This window comes from Eleginops maclovinus, chromosome 8, assembly GCF_036324505.1.
Source record: "Eleginops maclovinus isolate JMC-PN-2008 ecotype Puerto Natales chromosome 8, JC_Emac_rtc_rv5, whole genome shotgun sequence".
NCBI lineage: Eukaryota > Metazoa > Chordata > Actinopteri > Perciformes > Eleginopidae > Eleginops > Eleginops maclovinus.
Genome location: NC_086356.1, coordinates 8,251,481 through 8,269,642, shown reverse-complemented (window position 1 = coordinate 8,269,642; position 18,162 = coordinate 8,251,481). Strand labels below are relative to the sequence as shown.

At 38.5% G+C, this 18,162-nt stretch overlaps 1 protein-coding gene across 2 annotated transcripts in view; it reads left to right on the top strand.

The window, feature by feature from the left end:
* Positions 1-11,362: 11,362 nt before the first annotated feature.
* LOC134868371 (syntaxin-2-like) overlaps positions 11,363-18,162 on the top strand; it is a 71,608-nt gene continuing 64,808 nt past the window's right edge. For both annotated transcript variants that reach the window (XM_063889445.1, XM_063889444.1), the window contains exon 1: positions 11,363-11,549. In XM_063889445.1, coding sequence (XP_063745515.1) covers positions 11,460-11,549 — 90 coding nt within the window. In that variant the 5' untranslated portion in view covers positions 11,363-11,459. The remainder of the gene's footprint in view (positions 11,550-18,162) is intronic.

The following is an 18,162-nucleotide window of genomic DNA, read 5'->3' as shown; positions in this document are numbered from 1 at the left end:
CCAAGAAGAGGTTAGACTTCCTGCTCTACTCTCGCATGTGACAAATACTAAAACTATACTACAGCGATATCTGACCTCTTTTATATACACAGTATGCAACTATGTCCCAATTATTAGAAATGTGTGTGACATTTGAAATGAGATATTTACAACAACAAATAAGTATTAAAGGGGCTCATGTGCTGCTCATTCATTTGTATTTTGTGCCTCTACCGGGACATGTCTCCATGCTTTAATGTTTTTCTTTCTCATACTGCCTGCCTTTTTCACCCTCTGTCTGAAACCAGAGCCCTGTCTGCTCTGATTGGTTAAGGGGCCAGCTCTGTTTTGATTGGAGCCTTAATAGGGCCTCTTTAAATGTTACTGAAAACTCTGTAGTCACTAAAATTCTCCTTTAAGTAAGATGCAAACTTGTACAGCTTGTGTAAAATCTGCACCTGTGACGATTCAACTTTTTTATATACAAAAACGCCTCAGGAATGTATGTTAATTTCATTACCCTAATCTTCCTGCAGAGAAAAAGAAAATCTCAGCTTTTGCCAATGTAAAGATAAATTGTGGAGGTTATCCAACACAAGGCAGCCTCCAGGCTTTGTGCTTAGTTTTAACTGTCTACTCCTAAGTGGCTTTAATTGCCCTTGTGTACCACTGTCTGCTCAAATTACATTAGTGCACTGCTGGATATTCATTGGAATGAAGAACTAACTCTGTATAGCCCATGATTGAGTCTGATCATGGTTATTATTTGATGCAAATGTTAAGATAATTAAAATCAAATCACTTTAGAAAATGCAGGCAATTTTACAAACTACTGTATATGTTCAGCAGATGAATAGTCAGTAATCTGCAACCTTCATTTTCAAATCAACACTGAATAACTTAACTTTAGAGACACATGGTTTCATAATCATTTACTGAGAGCTGTAAATTCTGATGGAGGTTGCTGAGAAGGACCTCTACATACGGGGACCTATTACAGGAAAGATGGAGGGCAGTTTTCATTTGGTAGGCTTTGAATTAATACATTCCAGTTAATCAAAAGAGTCGGTGAAAAGCAGGTCAGCAAGACATGCAAAGATTTGAATTTTTGGGTTGGAAATCACATGCAAGCTTTAAAGTGAAATAACCAGCATCCCTTCTAACATGATGTGAGTTGGAGACAAGGTCAATGACAGCAATACTGTTGCTGAGCAGGCAAACACAAATTGGGGAAAGACGAATACCGATCATGTTCTTCAAAACCCTACTGCTGTGACACTGGAAATGCTACTGTGACAAGGGCAGCATTGAAGGAAAAATATCGAAGGTATTTCAGGGATGTGGAGGTATGAGAACACAGCTGAATAGAGAGCTGCAGTGCCTACATGCAGCCTCACAGTAGCCACTGGTAATCTCAATAAACCAATATATCAGTTTATAGATATACAGTATACTAATGTTAAATCTGAAGGCAACAGGACACGATCTTTAGCATTGTTTTTGGTTTGTGATCCAAGTAATATTAGCCAATCACAGTTGAGCAGGTTGATTGATGCAGGTCGAGGCACGGTCTGTATGGAGAGCCATAAAGGCAGAACACATTTGCCAAAACTCAATTTGAACCCATCTTCTGACAGCACTTTGGATTTTAGTAGCTTCAAATTAGCTTGTTAACAGGCCACTTGTGAAATAATTGTTGAAGAGGATCAAGCTGGGACAGACTAAGTAAGGAAAGGTGGAAAAAGAGGAAGGAAAGACGCAGAACAGCCATAGAAAGTAAGGGAAGAAACACGTGTAGAGGAATAAGAACAAAGCTACACTTCAGAAGTGTCCAAGTAAAATGCAGGAGAGATAAAGGAACTTAACTTTTGTGTACTATCTAGAGTTTGGACTGAAGAAGAGATTATAAAACAATTGGGAGGAGGAGTCAGGGTGGAACTTTGGACTGATCTTCAAATGCTGTCCCAACATCAGAGAGAGAAGTATCGTTGTGAAGCAAGATAGAGAAAGTAAGACATTTTGGTGAGGTAAGAGGTGGTGACACAATCTATGCAAGAACAGCACAATTTTTATGGAAAGAGTGGAGTTTTGAGGAGATAAGAATACAAGACAAGAGGCTTGATTAGAAAGAGGTCAGATGGAGACGAGCACCATTCAGAATATAGTACATGAATTACAAAGCAAGAAAGAGGGTAGATCAGCCAGTCAGGGTTGTCAGACAACGATATGAGGGGTTGAATGTGACAAGGACGCATGGGAGAGAACAGTTGGTAATGATTGATGGAATGAAAAAAAGAGACAAAAAGGCAGAACTGCCAGAATCCACAGCTCATTGTCATTGCAAATAATCTGCTCGGGGTCACCTTATTCAGCATGGCCATGCGAGTGAAAAAAATCCTGGCTGCTCTGTCCTTGGTAGCTAATTCTGCTCTCCTCTGCTCCACCCAAAACAGATAAAGAGAATGGTTATAATATGTTTAAAAGTATTAAGCACTCAAACCCAAGCCGTGTTAAGGAGCATCTGAAGTGTGCGGCCAGATACCTTAATGTGATTAGAAAATGTCATTTATATACAACCAATTACTAACACTTCATATGAGTATTATCAGGTTTAAGACCTGTCAGAGCTGCTACTGTTTGAAGCAATTCCAAGTCAGGTCTTAAATCAGTTGAAAGAACTGACAAACAATTTACTTTAAAAGATCATCTTGGTGTGGACTCAGGTTAGCATAACATGTTTCGGAGTTTTGGAAAATGTGGGCAAAAAGGATTTCATTTTTAATTAAAAAAAGTTAAATACTGTTCCTGAGGAAATATCAAAATTGTGATTTTCTTTTGGTCCGCATCTGAAGGGGATAGCAAGACCCATGTTTATTTCACAGTGGATCTAGCGAGCTGAGCAGGTAAATAAAAAAACAAGCTGTTACTTACAAGCCATTGGCAGACAGCATTTAGTAAGTGGTAATCTTTCAAAACCAAGGATACCAGTATCAGGGTTTAAAGTGATTAGAATTATAGTTTCAGGTGCATTTTTGTGTTGTTTAATGCGCTGCAGCTAGCTAATCAGTTAGCAAGACAGCCTGACTGCGTTAGCACTGCACTGTCCCCAGAGGACGTTAGTTTGGTAGCTCATTCAACAAGCCAGTGTGAAGGGGAACTATTTATAGTACGTTATATTAAAATGAATATTAGCAGGAAAATGAATTCCTGTTGCTTATGAGTTGAGAAGCTGGCTGATATCTGAAAAAGTACAATTTAATTGTCATACATATATTGTATAGTAATTAACAAAGGCATAACAATTTAATGTGTCTTTGTATAAATATTAAGTATGCTTTATTTATCTCTCATGCACAAACTCAATTTCCGCCAAACAGCAGGAAAACCAGACCAGAATTGCTGATGTCCTGCCAAGCATCGTCATCTCCATTTTAACATGGCTTAATTAGACAGGTTTGACAGGCTCCATTAATATGTAGCTGCTAAATGACTTGCATACAAGGATTATCCATTGACCCTTTAATCGATCAATACAGCTAAATAGGAGCTAACGCTGAACCCTTTTTGTATTATGAACAGAATGAGCTGAAGCAGTATTAATTTATGTGTTGGATTTCCCCCCATGTGGCGAGGCATTCGGTGAGAGTGACATTCATGTGGAAGCTTTCAGAATTATAATGGCCTTCCATTAATGTCAATCACAATACTCCTAAGACACAATACATGTACTTACTGTCACTTCTTTGAAATATCTTTCAAATACAGGTCAAAATCTAAATAATTAATCAATACATTTTTAATTCAGGTTACACAGCATACAGTAAAGTTGATGCCTTTCATTGCGGTTTGCAATTTTCAGTTCATTTGAGCTTGATTTGTCAAAAAGACAATAACCTGCACTAATATCTAGCATCACATTTAAGGAAATAGTTTGACATATATGAAAATACACTTTCTAGCAGAGAAGTAGATTAGAATTGTTGAAAAGACGCCTTAAAAGTGATTCCTGAGTCACCAGTTTGATGTATATCTTTTATACATTTCAGATTTCTGTCTGTAAATACCATATTTGTATCTTTGAAGTAACGTACAAAGAATGCCTTGCATGTGAAGAAGTAAAAACATTTTATGGTTTTAGATGACAGACAGATTGCTCCGTATCCATTTGGCTACATTAATCCATCCTATTTTCATCATCTTTGTCCCAAACAACTACTAGGGAAGGGATTTAGACGGGTGTAAAGAAGCCTCAGGAGCATAAGTACAGGGAAGTGTTTAATATTTGCTTGGTAATAATGTTGACAGTCTGCCATTAACAAGTTATGTCTCAGAGTAAGTGGAAATAAAAAAGCAGCATGCCTCTCTCTCTCAGTCAATTATCCATCATTAAATTGAGAAGGCTGTCAAAGTTATATAGAAAAATAAAATCCTGATCTTTAACTCTACAGCTTATACAAGTATGAGTCCAGTGACAACTTGTACAGAGCCTTTGACGAAGTGACTTAATTAACGTCAGGGCGATGATGACTGGCCATTTAGCCTTTGCAGCAGACCTGCCATAAGGTGGCGAGAAAGTGGCACCAGGAAGTAATTGAATGAGTGTTTATCTCCCTGTGTATATACTAGTCTAATGCATATAGCAGCGCAAATGCTTCGGTCATTCAGAGCTCAACCGCTCCTCGGGTCCACATACAGTACCAGGCTGATTGGGGTCACCGGGTGAGAGAGATTTATGGCCGTGCCCGCCTGAGTGATAAAACTTGACCATCCGTGCATAAAGTTAACTAATAGCTAAAGTCACCTTGATGGAATCCTAACAGGGAATAAAAGAGGGGAAATAAGACAGCAAGAGATGAATACGTTAAACGGAGATCTTAAATCATTGCGATTTAGTGAAGAAGAAAAGTAGTCCAATTGTCTTTGTCTTCTGGATGAATCCAGAAGAACAATTCACTTCACTGATTAATTTTGTCCCAGCACTTTCAGGCTTTATTGACTTCATACACACTTAATAGTGAGTGGGAATAGTGGCTCAGTAAGTAGGGACTTTGAGTGGGAGCCTTAGGGTCGCCGGTTCAAGTCCCCAAACAGACCTAAACAATTTAGTGTGGACTGCTACTTGAAGAGTTCACAGTTCACCTCCTGGGCCCTGCCGTGGTGCCCACTGCTCCTAGTACTAGGATGGGTCAATTGCAGAGATCAAAATGTGTGAAGAATAAAGAGGGTTTCATCCTCTGATTCTAAAGAACAAAATGTGACAGCCAACAAATAGGAGGCCTTTTGGCGCTGTGAGGGTCGCTATACAGGACTTTACGAAGTGACCAAGTTCAAGCAGTTTTGGTTTGATCGTTTAGTCTGCACCAGAGTTCGAATGACAACCATACCAACTAACTATCCAACTTACACACCTATCTCTGTTTTAACTGAACCAAACTGTCTGGGTCCGAAAGCACCATCAGAAAAAGCATACTGAAAGATTCAAAGAAGAGAAAAAGTTTTCTTCTGTGCCTTTGTGTGTGTGCGTGGTTGTCCATGAGTTTGTATGTCCTTGCCCATGGGGTCTCTAATGCTGTTCATTAGCTGGAGGAGTTGTGTCAAGATGTTAAAGCAGGCTGCCAAAGCTTGAGCCCTGAGTGTAATGCTGCCTGCACAGTGATGATATTCCTCCCAAAGGACGGGGCCTTGCTGTCTGTAACACAGCAAGGCAGACACAGAACCCAGTCAATTAAACAGCAACACTGTTCACATCACAGCTGAGCCACAGGAAATACTTGGACACAAGGAGGCACAACCGGCCACACACATCTCACACACCTAGGAGGCAAACACATTTGCAGAAAAGACTTGCAAACATGGACTAGGGATTATAATACCGCCTCTGGCTTGAATGATTGGTTTAACAACCCCATCAGTCCTTCTTTTATTCCTAATTTTCTCAATTCACATCAATGTATTGAACTTGAAAATGTTGATAACTGCACTGGAGCTGGTGGGGGGGACAATACTTCACAAAGTTCAGTGAAATCAGGCTGTACTCTACCCCCTCCATCCATTTCGTTCAGCAACACTGATCTTGCTGATGTCCCTTTTCAGGCTCCAATATCAGATCCGGCTGAAGTGTTTGGTATAGTTGACCAACCAGCATTTATCTTCTCTGTCTTCCCTGGCATTAAAAAGGACATTTTGTTGTTTCAGTGAGACAAGCAGAGCTTTCAGACTAAGACGCATGTCAAGGTGTTAACTCCCAGTGATGCAATCTATATAAGCTTGAACATAGCTATTTAGATTAAATTCCAGAACAGCTATACACAGAAAAAGATTTCAATTGGAGGCGCTTACTTTTAGGATTAGACTCTTCATACTGATCCAGTACTATTCCACCAAATTGCTATCCATCTCAAAGAATTCAGACATTTTAATCAATCTAGGCTAGTGAAATGAATTAGCACAAGTTTGTTCAAAATACAAGCACATCCAATTTGAGTTAATCTTCTCTTGATGTCTGATAAACAAGCAATCTCAAAGGAAATTGTTTAAAATACCTTTGGACAATTTTTCTCAAAAGGGTGTTTCTGGTGTCTACTTTTGCCAACCACTACCCCTTAACCCTACTATTATGATGAGCAATTGCATTGCTATTTGGTAAAGGCTGTAAAAGAAATATTGAATATACCTACCAACTGGTCAATCTTCATTTGATCAATATTGAAATAACTAAAACAGATTTATTTAATTTATTGTCGATGAGATATTTAAAATGTGCGATCAATCTGCCATCGCTTTGCATTAACTAAATTGTAAATCAATTGGTAAACAATCGTCAATCCAATCAAATGACTCAATCCATTAACTTAAACAAATCGGGTGATTAATTGGGCCAATTAAATCATCAAGTTAAATGACTTGATCCATGTGGCCCGTCAAATCACTTCAATAGGCCAATTAAATTAATCAATCCAATTAGTCAAAAAAAATGACTCCAACCCATTGGGAAAATCTAACGCAATACGCAACTCCAATTATCCAAGCCGATTACACAATAGATCTGCCAACTGTTTATAAATCTGACAAATTCAGAGTGGCTTCTGTCAAAAAACTGACAATGCACTTCTTGTGAAGCTGCAATAAAAAGCTGCAGTCACTTAAAGCTATGATGCCATGCCAGGTAATTATATAAATGGGGATTATGGTTTTGACCATAAAGAGGACTCAAGTCTTTCAGTGGCTTATAGAAATTCTTTTATATGTGCATACGAGAATCATATTGGCTACACAGAGCCTAGGAGGATTTGTAAACTGTATGAACCTCTAGCTTTATCATGAACTGTTGTGTGAGAAAATGTGTTGATCAGATGACACTACCTTGGGGATAAAGCATTAGATATTATTTTTTTTATTCTAGTTATGCATTTGTATTTTGAAAAAACTAGAATACTAAAGATTTTCCTGTAAACATAGAACACTATTTCAAAAGAAACACCAATGGTTTTGAGAGGTAACCGCAGCTGAAAAGGAAAGACAGATGTACTAGCTATGTCCAATTACAAAACAACACACAAGGCAACAACCATATTACATCAGCCCAATCAAATCAACCTATCCACTGGTTCCGCATACAAATGAAACAAACTCCTAAGCCCATATGCACCTTGTGCCTTTTCAAATTGCTCCTCATCCTCATCCATTTATTTTCTATGGGAACCTTTATGTATTTGCATTTAAATTACATTCCCATTGCTTTGATGATTAGAGACCAAGAAGCTTTGTTTTAACCAGCTTATGTACGCAAAAACGTATGACACCGAACACATCATCACGGTTTACCTCCAACACAACATGAGTTTCTGTACTGTGAAATAAATAAACACCACCTGTACTCTAACCTTTCTTTTTCTGTATAGGTGCCATGGCAACAGTGGTCCAGTCCATCTCATCTGCTGATATGCTGCATTATGAACAAAAATAAACCAACACCTGCGGAGGTGGACATACCTTTTGTAAAATAAGGTACAGTTTGTTTTATTCAGACACTGACAATTATTGCCGCAATGAAAAACCATGATAATGGTGAATCAATGACAGGTCTTTTGGGTTATTCAGAAACAATTAAAGTTGTAAATCTAGAATGGCTCATTTCCCTCTGGCATTTTATATCTTGGCTTCCACAATGTCCTGTGGGAGGAATCATTTTCATCCAATCACACGCCGGGTGTTTTGCCGAGAACTAATCCCAGTCCAATTTATTCCATTTAGGTCAGAGAAGCAAGTAAAGAGAGCACTCTTAAATCTTCTGTCTGCATTTAGAAATGAATAAACTAATTAAAAGGGCTGCAGAGGCTGTGGCCAGGAATTAGTGTACCAAACAGCCTCGCATAGCCTTCGGGTCTTGTAGGCCTGTCGATTCCTCATGTCATTTATGAGTATTGTTCCATTTTATCACTGCAAGAAAAGGCCAACACAAGAAAGAATAATTGGGAAAGTAAAAAGAAAGTCATAAAACGGTCATTTGGAACAGGCATGTGGTTCTTTTTTGAGTGTTTTCAACACTCTGGCTGCCTTTTATTAGATTTTTGATGCACTCATAAAAAACAAATTCTTAAAGTGGTGGTAGAGTAAAAGTAAAGCACTCAAATACAGAAAAAATATGAGAAAGGAGAGAAACGTGTGATTAATTACATATACAGCATATTTTACAAGGCCCTCTATTTTTCCGTTTTTCATGCAAGCCATTCTTTGGTGGATTGCAGATTTCTTTTCACATGATGGTTTTGAGTTTTACCACTTGGCTAGAGATGGGCTGTAAGCATGGCAAGCGTAAAAGAAACCTTTTGTGAGACGTCCTGCTTTTTACCTTTAATCTGCAAGTGTCTGCACTGTAACAGCCTTCCCAGCCCATTTCAAATCTTTGAGTGGAATTGAGGCTTTGCCCTCAATTGTGCAATCTTTTATGGAGGAATGTGTGCATGGGTGTGGGAAAACGAGTGCTGTTACTCCCATTGGATAAATGGAGGAGACTGGGCAGGTAATGAAGATAGAAGAAGCAATACAGGGACAGAAAGTAAAAAGTGTCCAATAATTCAAAGTTTAAGTTGGTTGATACAGTAAAACTAGGTCACAAAGGAAGGGAGGGAATGAATGTTAAACAGCAAGAGGACAGCTGCTTCTTAGGTCATTGACATGCACAGAGATTTAGAAGAAAGAACACAAGGGAGAAGCAAGGTTCCTCTGCAACCCAAAGCAATCTCAAATGTCAGTCAAAGACAGCAGATATTACACAGTTGGATCTCCAGTGAATAATAATAGTCCCGACTTTATTTCTTCCAATTGCCAGATATGAATACGTTCCAATGGGAAAATTTAAATAATACTAAGGGATTGATCACGAAATAAAACAAAGCAACGTTGACTAATAGGTAACAGGAAACAAATATCCTTCTCACATGAGATACATTTTGTTTAAACAGCTTAGTGCCATTACCTCCTTATTATGTGGACTTGTGTGAACACATTCACTTTTTTCAAATATTTTCAAGACAGATGTGTTACTTTATCCTTTAAAATATGTTCTTTCAAAGACAATTCCCCCTATTCTGGCTTCTTAAAAAGAGACTGCATCTTTTAATTAAGTATTTTCTAAACTTAGGTAATCGCTCTGTTGGCCAAATACTTCCGTATCTACGAAGTACTGCAAGCATTATCAACTACAGCAGTTTAAGAATTCTTATTTCAAGTACTGTACATTGCTGATTGTCTTTTGCTTACTGGCAAGTCATAATGACTAACTGTATAGCTAGCATGCCATTTAGGGCTTTGATGGACTCGGGGACAATGGAGTAAGTGTTGGAGTCTGCAATGGGTCGAGAACAGCCTGGAGTGTGCAATGCGGCCTGACTCCCATGATTTCTACAACTCTTTGTGTCTGCAGGGTAATATGGGCTTTCAGCTGTACACTAAGGTTGCCAAACCAGGATGAAAAAGCCAAGTGATGGATGCTTTCAACTGGGAATGGAGTACTAGAAGGAAAACCACACATTCTAATCGACCCTGACACATTTCATCTCTAATTCCTCTACTTCAATCTTCTTATGAATGAATTTCTCTTTCTGCCTGCTCTACGCTAAACACTGCTCATTTAAGTCAATCTGGTGAATTGCCTTTTTATGCCGGAGCCCCAAGGGTACCTTTTAACTACAGTCATTATCCTTAATAGAGATTCTATGACTCAATTTCTCACTTTTTCCTGCACATTCGTGAGAGTATGCATTTGCCTTTTCCTTTAGCTAGAAGATGGACAGTAAGAAATCAGTGTGATGTGGTCAGTCATACTTCAAAATGAGAGATTATATGTATGCCTCAACTGTAAACTGACTTTAGTGCTTCATATGGCAAACAAAGACACTACAAGACCAGCATGAACAACACTGGAAGTCAATTTTACACAACAAAATAAGCAAGACCCACTGTGTTTATTCTGCATGCCATGTTTAATTCACAGCAGGTATTGCTTAAACTGCTCAATGAAGGCTACCAAAGGGAAGAGTTCCAGTACTTAAACATAAAATCACATAGGATCACCACTCTCATTTAACATCATACCTATCTAACACTCCACAAGCAGTTCATCCAACCCTATGTATTAAGGAATTAAGGTGAATCATTTAAATAGAACAACACAAATGGACACAGAAGGAACACATGGAAGCATGTTTTCAGCTACTCAAGAGCTCGCTGAGTATACTCCAACAAACAATTATTTCTTCATCAGCAGACCAATAATATAAGCACTATTAAGTCCAGGCTGAGCACATACACCATCCATCAGGTAATATAAACTACAGTGACTAGTAAGGTGTTTAGCATTGTACAATAATCATCATAGCGAACCAACTATAGCATTCTTTGACAATGTTCCAGAAAGTGCCATGTAGAGATTGGCATCATATTAACTATATCATGAATCTGAGCTGAAATGTGTCCACCCACAAAGTTTCTTTAGCCAATTAATCACATAAGATAATTATTACTCTCATACAGCAACTTTTCATGAAATCGGCTAGCACCTATTAATGTGTCATTTAGAAATTGTTATGAAATGATTTGCGGGAAATAAACCATTTTAACAGGAAACTTACCTACAGGAATTAACTGTGGGTGGATGTTTAGGAAAAATAAACAAAAAACACCTTTTGGGTTAGTCTTGAGGAACAATGGCAAGCAAAAGACACATTTAAAAAGTCTGCCCTGCCATTCACTTCCTGCTTTTGTGTGTTGATTGTCTGCACCGCCCTGATTATTGTCACCTGTCCCTGATTGGCTCTGCACTCACCAGACCTCCTGCTCACCTCTTCCCACTTCCCTATTAGACACTTTTTACACCACTTCCTTTGTTGTTGTCTTGTTTTCTGTATGCCTGATATCTGCTTGCTGTTTCTGTAACTGACTTTTTGACTCAGACAGTAAGTAGGTAATTTTTTTATGCTATGAAAGTATCTTCCCTGAATCTACTTGACTCTCAGTCTGCATTTGGATCCTCCCTGCCTGTGCTGCTTCCACCAGCTGTGACACAAAGAGTGAGTACTGATTCTCAATGTCACACATTTTAGTTTGAATCCAGACCAGGTCACAACTGCTGATACCAATGTTTCTCATACATTCACTTAAAGATGTTGCAAAGGGCTGCTGTTATTCTCTGCAATTAATCACAATAATAATAATAACGAAGAAGAAGCACAGAAGCTCATATGCAGTTGCATTTGTTTTGGAAGCCTCTGTATGCAGGAAGCATGGACACTTTCTGCCTCTCTGAAGGGCATCCATCAGTGTAATTTGTTTTGGTTACAGGGGCTTCTGTTTTTTTTTGCTCCCATGTCATGATTTACAATGTGGCTGCATGTTTGTTGTGCCAAAGTCGCAAGCCTTGCTGCAAATATCACAGTTGAGGACATTTTCATTAGCAGGTGAGGAGAAAAAAGGCAAATTATGACTCAGCAACTCTAAGGCGCTGATGACGGGGAATTCTACCAAGGTGATGATCTCTTCTTGACAGTGGGCACAGAAAAAGCTGTGGCTCATTAGCGTTTTAGCTAAGGGTGAATCTTTATTTATAGTTTTTGTACAAAACAAGTAAATGATAGTACTTCAGAGAGCCAGTTTGAAAATAGTGCTATACTAAATCTGTTCAACATTTGAAGCAGGCCTACTAAAATGCAATATTTATTTTTGAAGTGAGCAACAGATACAATGCGTCCATGCATGAATCATGCACCAGGATCTATGGAAATCTGGTTCTCATTACAAACCAAAGTATATTTTCAGATGTAAAGAGATTCAATCATGAACACAGTCTAAATGGTGACTGAAGGCTTGTTTCTATCGAGAAAAGGTCAGTAAGAAATGTGACGAGATGTAATCAATAGCTCATTAGTGACTGAACGCTCATTCCTGATTTAAAAAGATAAATAAAATGACGAAGCTGTTAAAATGTCACAGGCAGCCAAGACATTTATGGCCAGTGACGAATCAGTTACTGTATAAGAAACAGTGTTAATACTGATTACAATTGCACATACAAGACATTTTTCTCTGTCTTCTTTGGTGTACATTGATAAAGACAAAGCAAAGGTTGGGCGATATATGAGAACATTTTCAAGTAGAGGATAAAATGAATTATCATAAGAGACACATTTAAAACATTGAAAATAGTTGCAATTTTTACCTTGTTGTTGTGCTTGAGGCGTTTTGCAACATATTTGTGGTTGTCTGTAGAAACTAAAGCCTGTGGTACAAATACAGATACAGACAACCTGATGCAAATTGTTTCAATCCAGATTACTTTGAATCTCTTCGCCATCAAACAAGCATGTTATACAGTAAGTAGTAGTAGAATTTTAGCGATTTTATTGTATTTTTTTCCGATGGAAATGCATAAATATCTGCATGTGGAATAAAATGGGACAAAGGTATAGGCAAATGTGTGCATATCACAAGTAATCAATTCAAGTGTTGTTTGTCTCTTAAGTGGATATGTCTGGGCTCGTCTCCAGGAATGGGGTTTCACAAGAATATGTGGCATCTAAAGATGAATAACAATCTCTTTTAGATATCTCATGTCCTTTTACCCCTCCAATAATTATGTTATCGGTATGGCAACACTGCGTAATTTTGTCTGTTGCCATTTACTGAAAAAACAGCAAAGATATATAGGACTTAATGATATGTTAGGTAATGACAGTGTTTGTGGACAGCTGTTTCATGCATTTCAAGCAAGTTTTTGTATTTTTTAAATCAAACACGTGCATTTAAAACTTGGTAGGTAAGGGGGCATAGAAATGTTCCATTAAACTCATGTTTGCTTTGTGTTTTCTGTGCTTTATGAATATAGAGGAGATCTAGTGAGTGGGTTAATACTGTATTTTTCTGCAGAGTGTATAAGAGGTTGAAGTAGACACTGTTACATCAGCTTTGGTTTGTAGACTACAAAGTTGAAGCCTTAAGTTTGTTATTATGGCCGTGGCATAATAAAGTTTGGCGGGATGTCATTTAGAAGTTTATTTTCCGCACAAGTTGGGTAATAACTGACATATCTACTGACATTTTAAGATGAGGAACAACCTTTTAAGCCTTTGTTAACCACCAAGCTTATTTCAGGCATCAAACAAAATGACCTCACGATGAGGGAACTGGATGTGCTAAAATGCCAACTAATTTAGGGGGTTTAGGAGTCATTCCTGTAGCACTCTAGGGGTGTCATTTTTCAGAACGATAGGTTGTCTCCTGTGTTTACTTGTTCTAGTGGTGGAGCTGTCATAAGGGTTGACCTTTTTACAGATGGTACAGAAGCAGATAGTCTGGGTATTTGCACTGACAGCAGACGGTTAAGGTGGTTCAGACTCTCTGATCAGGAGGCCTTCTACATGCCCCATAGTGCAAGTTTTGAGGGCACGTCTAACGGGGGGGATGCTAGAGGGATTTCATATCCCATCTAACCTGAGAGTGCCTCACAATATTCGAGGAGGAAGCAGTAGAAAAAAAAAGAAAAGGGCATTCTGGCCAATTTGCTTAGCCTGCTGTCACTGAGCCAGGCCTGCAGCTGTAGCAAATGGATGAATGCAAATAAATCATATGATGGGGAATCCTTTCCATCGCAATGGTGGCAAATACTATCGCTAGGTTCTAAATGCACTTTACAGGAATATATTAAAGCCTGAATAATGTTTTTTTTGTTTTTAAATCATAAAGAGGACACATGCTGAAATGATTAACTGCCAACAGTTTGGGATGGATGCAAAAGCACTGCAATGCAATTATGAAAAATGAATAATTAATTATGTTTTTAACATTCCATTTATTGCAATAAATACACATTTATGTAATGTATATGTGCATCACACTGCAGAATATACTGCACCCTGACGTTGCCCATGTGGTCACTCACTCATAACTGGCATGGAGAATTGACCATGACATTTTTCTCATTTCTTGTGCAGTTTCATTATACTTATCACAGGCAGAGCACTGCAGACTATTTGCTTGGTCACCTAGCTGGCAGGCTGCATTGCAAGCAAATGGTAAGCAAAACCTCTATCACAACACATCAATGAAGAACCTTTGCATAGCCCATATCAGTGGCTCGCTTGCCACTGAAAACATGTCTGCAAAAACAAGATAACTAGAGAGGCTGTGCAGAAATACCTGTCGTCCAATTGCTCCTGGCTCCCAACACAAACATACATTGCACAGTGGCTGAGAATGGAAAGGCATGATACAGGCAGGCACAGAATTAAGGGTAGACAAGCTTTTGGACTTATGGTTGTATCTTAGTAAATTGCAAGCCTATGCGCAATAGGTCATTTTGTTGTGATTTGATGCAATCACGACAATCTGATAGAGATTTGAAAACAAATATGTAGATATTCAAATGAATAAAGAAAATACAAATTGTGTTGGGTCTCAAAAACCAATTCTGCATGTCAGCCTCAATGCAACACATTTGAATTGAAACATTGAGTCCAGCCATTTTATTTTTCCAAATCATTCGAATAACACAAACTTGTGTTTTTTTTAACATTGTGAACTTTAGTTACAAATTGACTACAGACTTGAACTACTTTATTTAATCCAAGCTCTTTTGAAATGGTCGTGTGCTTTCATCAAAACTACAGAATGGGGAAATAATGTCTCATACAGTTTACACAGTGTTTGCCACTAAAAGGAGAAAATACTGTTTCCTGAAGAGGACCCGGTCCGTTAAAATGTTCTCAAACTCTCTTACAGCATCCCTGCATGTTGTCCTGCCACCAATTTTTGTTCGTGTTGCTTAGCTTGTTGTCTCGTTTTCTCACTCCACATCAATTGTATTTGTTTGAAATAGCTCAAGGATCACTCTGTTAGTACCGGTAGTTTTTTTGGTCATCACATCAGAGGTGCAAAGTAACACTTAATACATTTATGTTAAAAGGAATGTTAGATTAGTGTAAAAACAGCTTGGCACCCAACCAAAAAAAACACCCTATTAAAAATTACAGATAGACCAAACACGCTGTGGACAGGCTTAGTTAAAATGATATGAAAATGTGATATGATTGAGAAGCAGGGCTTACATCAATATAGTGGGAAATCAAAGCGTAGACCACCCTAATGACTTTGACCAATCTCTACGGAGCTCTGTTATGGTTCTTTAAGAGTTATTTTGGATGACTTACAAAGCTTGTATTTAGTATTCAATATAATACATCTCTATCTTTGTTTGCAGAATTTTCCTTGAGCAGTGTACATGCTGTTTTTCTTTCTCTATGATCAAGGCTCGCTGTTGGGGGAACTCCGGGCTACATAGAGATTAGTGATAGCTGGCCCTGCGAGGAGATGAATCAGCTCTATAGTGCACACTGTGAGACCTACTGCTGTTTGTTGGAGTGTGTGTGGAGAAGTGCCACACCAATATCACAGCTTCAAAAAGGGCCTGAACACAGCACGTCAGGCCACCCTGAGATAGACTTGCACTCCATCAGAGCACTGGGCAAAGGTAAAGACGTTGAAAGAAATGTTACAGTAAGGCTGTTTCAGAGCAGCTGAACCATTAAAAAAAAATGATGCTTCTGTGGCGGGGTGGTGAGGTGAAAATCTAGAGTATTAAAGTTTAATAAAAGGGGGACCGACAACGCCACCTGGGGACTTGCACCCCAAGATATAAACCTTCAAAGATTTGGGCAGAAGTTCGTACTGAGGGGCAGAGACGTGTTTTGTACAGAAAAGAAATGAATAAAACAACAAAAGAAGCTAAGGAAGAGGATGCTAAAAAGAGAAGATACAAAGTCATCACGTTATAAACAATAGTACAGTTTAATATCTTTATTACTAACAAAAGGTTTTAAATCTTTATCTAAAAGCAGAGAAATAAACTAAACCTCTGTGAGATGAGGCCAGTTAATGGGGTCGCATACTACATTGTGACACTCGGGTGCAACCAAATACTCACAGGTGCAGTCACAGCAAACCAGTCACAGCAAGTAAGTCACTCATTCGTGCTCCCCGGTGATCTCCACCACAGCAAACAGTGATACGGACTAGCCCTCCCCATATACTGGCACTCAGCTTGAATAGCAAACTAAGACTAAAAACTAAACCTAAACAAACAAGAAAATCCCAGCTGGCAAAAGGAACTAAACTAAACAAAACCAAAGTAACTATACAAAACTAAACTAAACAGCAATGAACAAAACAGCAATGAACAAAACAGCAATGAACAAAACAGCAGTGAACAAAACGGCAATGAACAAAACAGCAGCAGGTAAACCACCATAGGAAGTCAGCAGACAACTGCACCACCGACCATGAGGACAGGGCCATGGGGAAGGATGATTGCAGCAGGTGCCATTTATACTCTCTCTAATTAGGGGGAGTGGTTCGGGGAGGAGTCAGGCCCTGAGCTGCTTTTCCCAGCACCCAGCTACACTTCCATACAATAAAACTGCACGGTGAAATACATTTTAAGGGAAATGTATATTTTCATGGATTTGGTCTTTGACGTATAATTAATATCTTTGCAATGAGGTCTTGTCTTTACAGGATTAGGATTGGTGGATGAAACAAGTTTTCACCTAAGAGGAGTGTTTCTGTTCCATTTAATAAAAAGACAATGTTTTATGTTTTTCTACATTTATTTCTACATAAATTAACAAATACTTTTTTTAGTACAAACTATGATCTTTTAGCAAACCAACACTTTTTTTTTTTTTGTAAACATTTGTTGCTTTTATTTACGGCCTTAAATAATGCATTGTTAACCAACGTCTCACCTCTCTGCACGCTTTTGGATAAGCCAAAGTTTCGCTCTTCAGAAAAGCTCAGCTTAACTAACCACAAATGTTGAGGGCTAAGCTAACAGTGCTTTAGCTACTATGCTAGTTAGCCAAACTAATTAGTATAGTCAATGCTAAATTTGCATGTTTAACATCAGAGCAACTTTTTTGATTTTGTTTTTGGACAGATACATGTAAGAGGGTGTTTTAATATACAAGCATTTCATATTTACATTATATTCTTTTAATAAATGTGTGTTTAAAAAAAAGTATAGACATTTTTTTTCTGTGTTTCAATAAGGCAGGCATGGTTACGAATGAAATGTTAGGAAATTGGTCAATTGCTGTGATGGTTGACAATGATATTCCAGATGAAGTGCGAGGTGAGCACATGAAACAGTCTGAAAGTGAGCACTGACAGTCCAAACGCTGGCAGGAGATCAACAAAGAGAGATAAGCAGCTGAGAGCAAACAGACAATTTATTCACATGCAGAAAGAGTTCAGCAGGTGAACAGTCATAATCTGGGCACCAATGATGGATTTGTCAAACTGTCCCATCTGAACACCAAGGTTTTGAATGTTAGTGTGCAAAATATTCGGGATCATGTAAAAATATCCTTTTTGATTTATCAGGGAAAAGCATATCGTATAGTATCATTGCAACAGGTCTACTTTGACTTCTCTTCCTGCTGTTCCGACATGCCATGATCATCACATGCCAGCAAAACCACTGCATAATCTCCTTTAATGAGCCTTTCATTATACCTGCCCACAAACAGTAGTCCTCTCACCGGATCATTAATATTATGCAACATTAGCTGCAGTGTGTTGTTTTGGTCCTGTTTGCATGCCTGCCTGATCCTTTTTTTGGGCTAGAACTCCTGC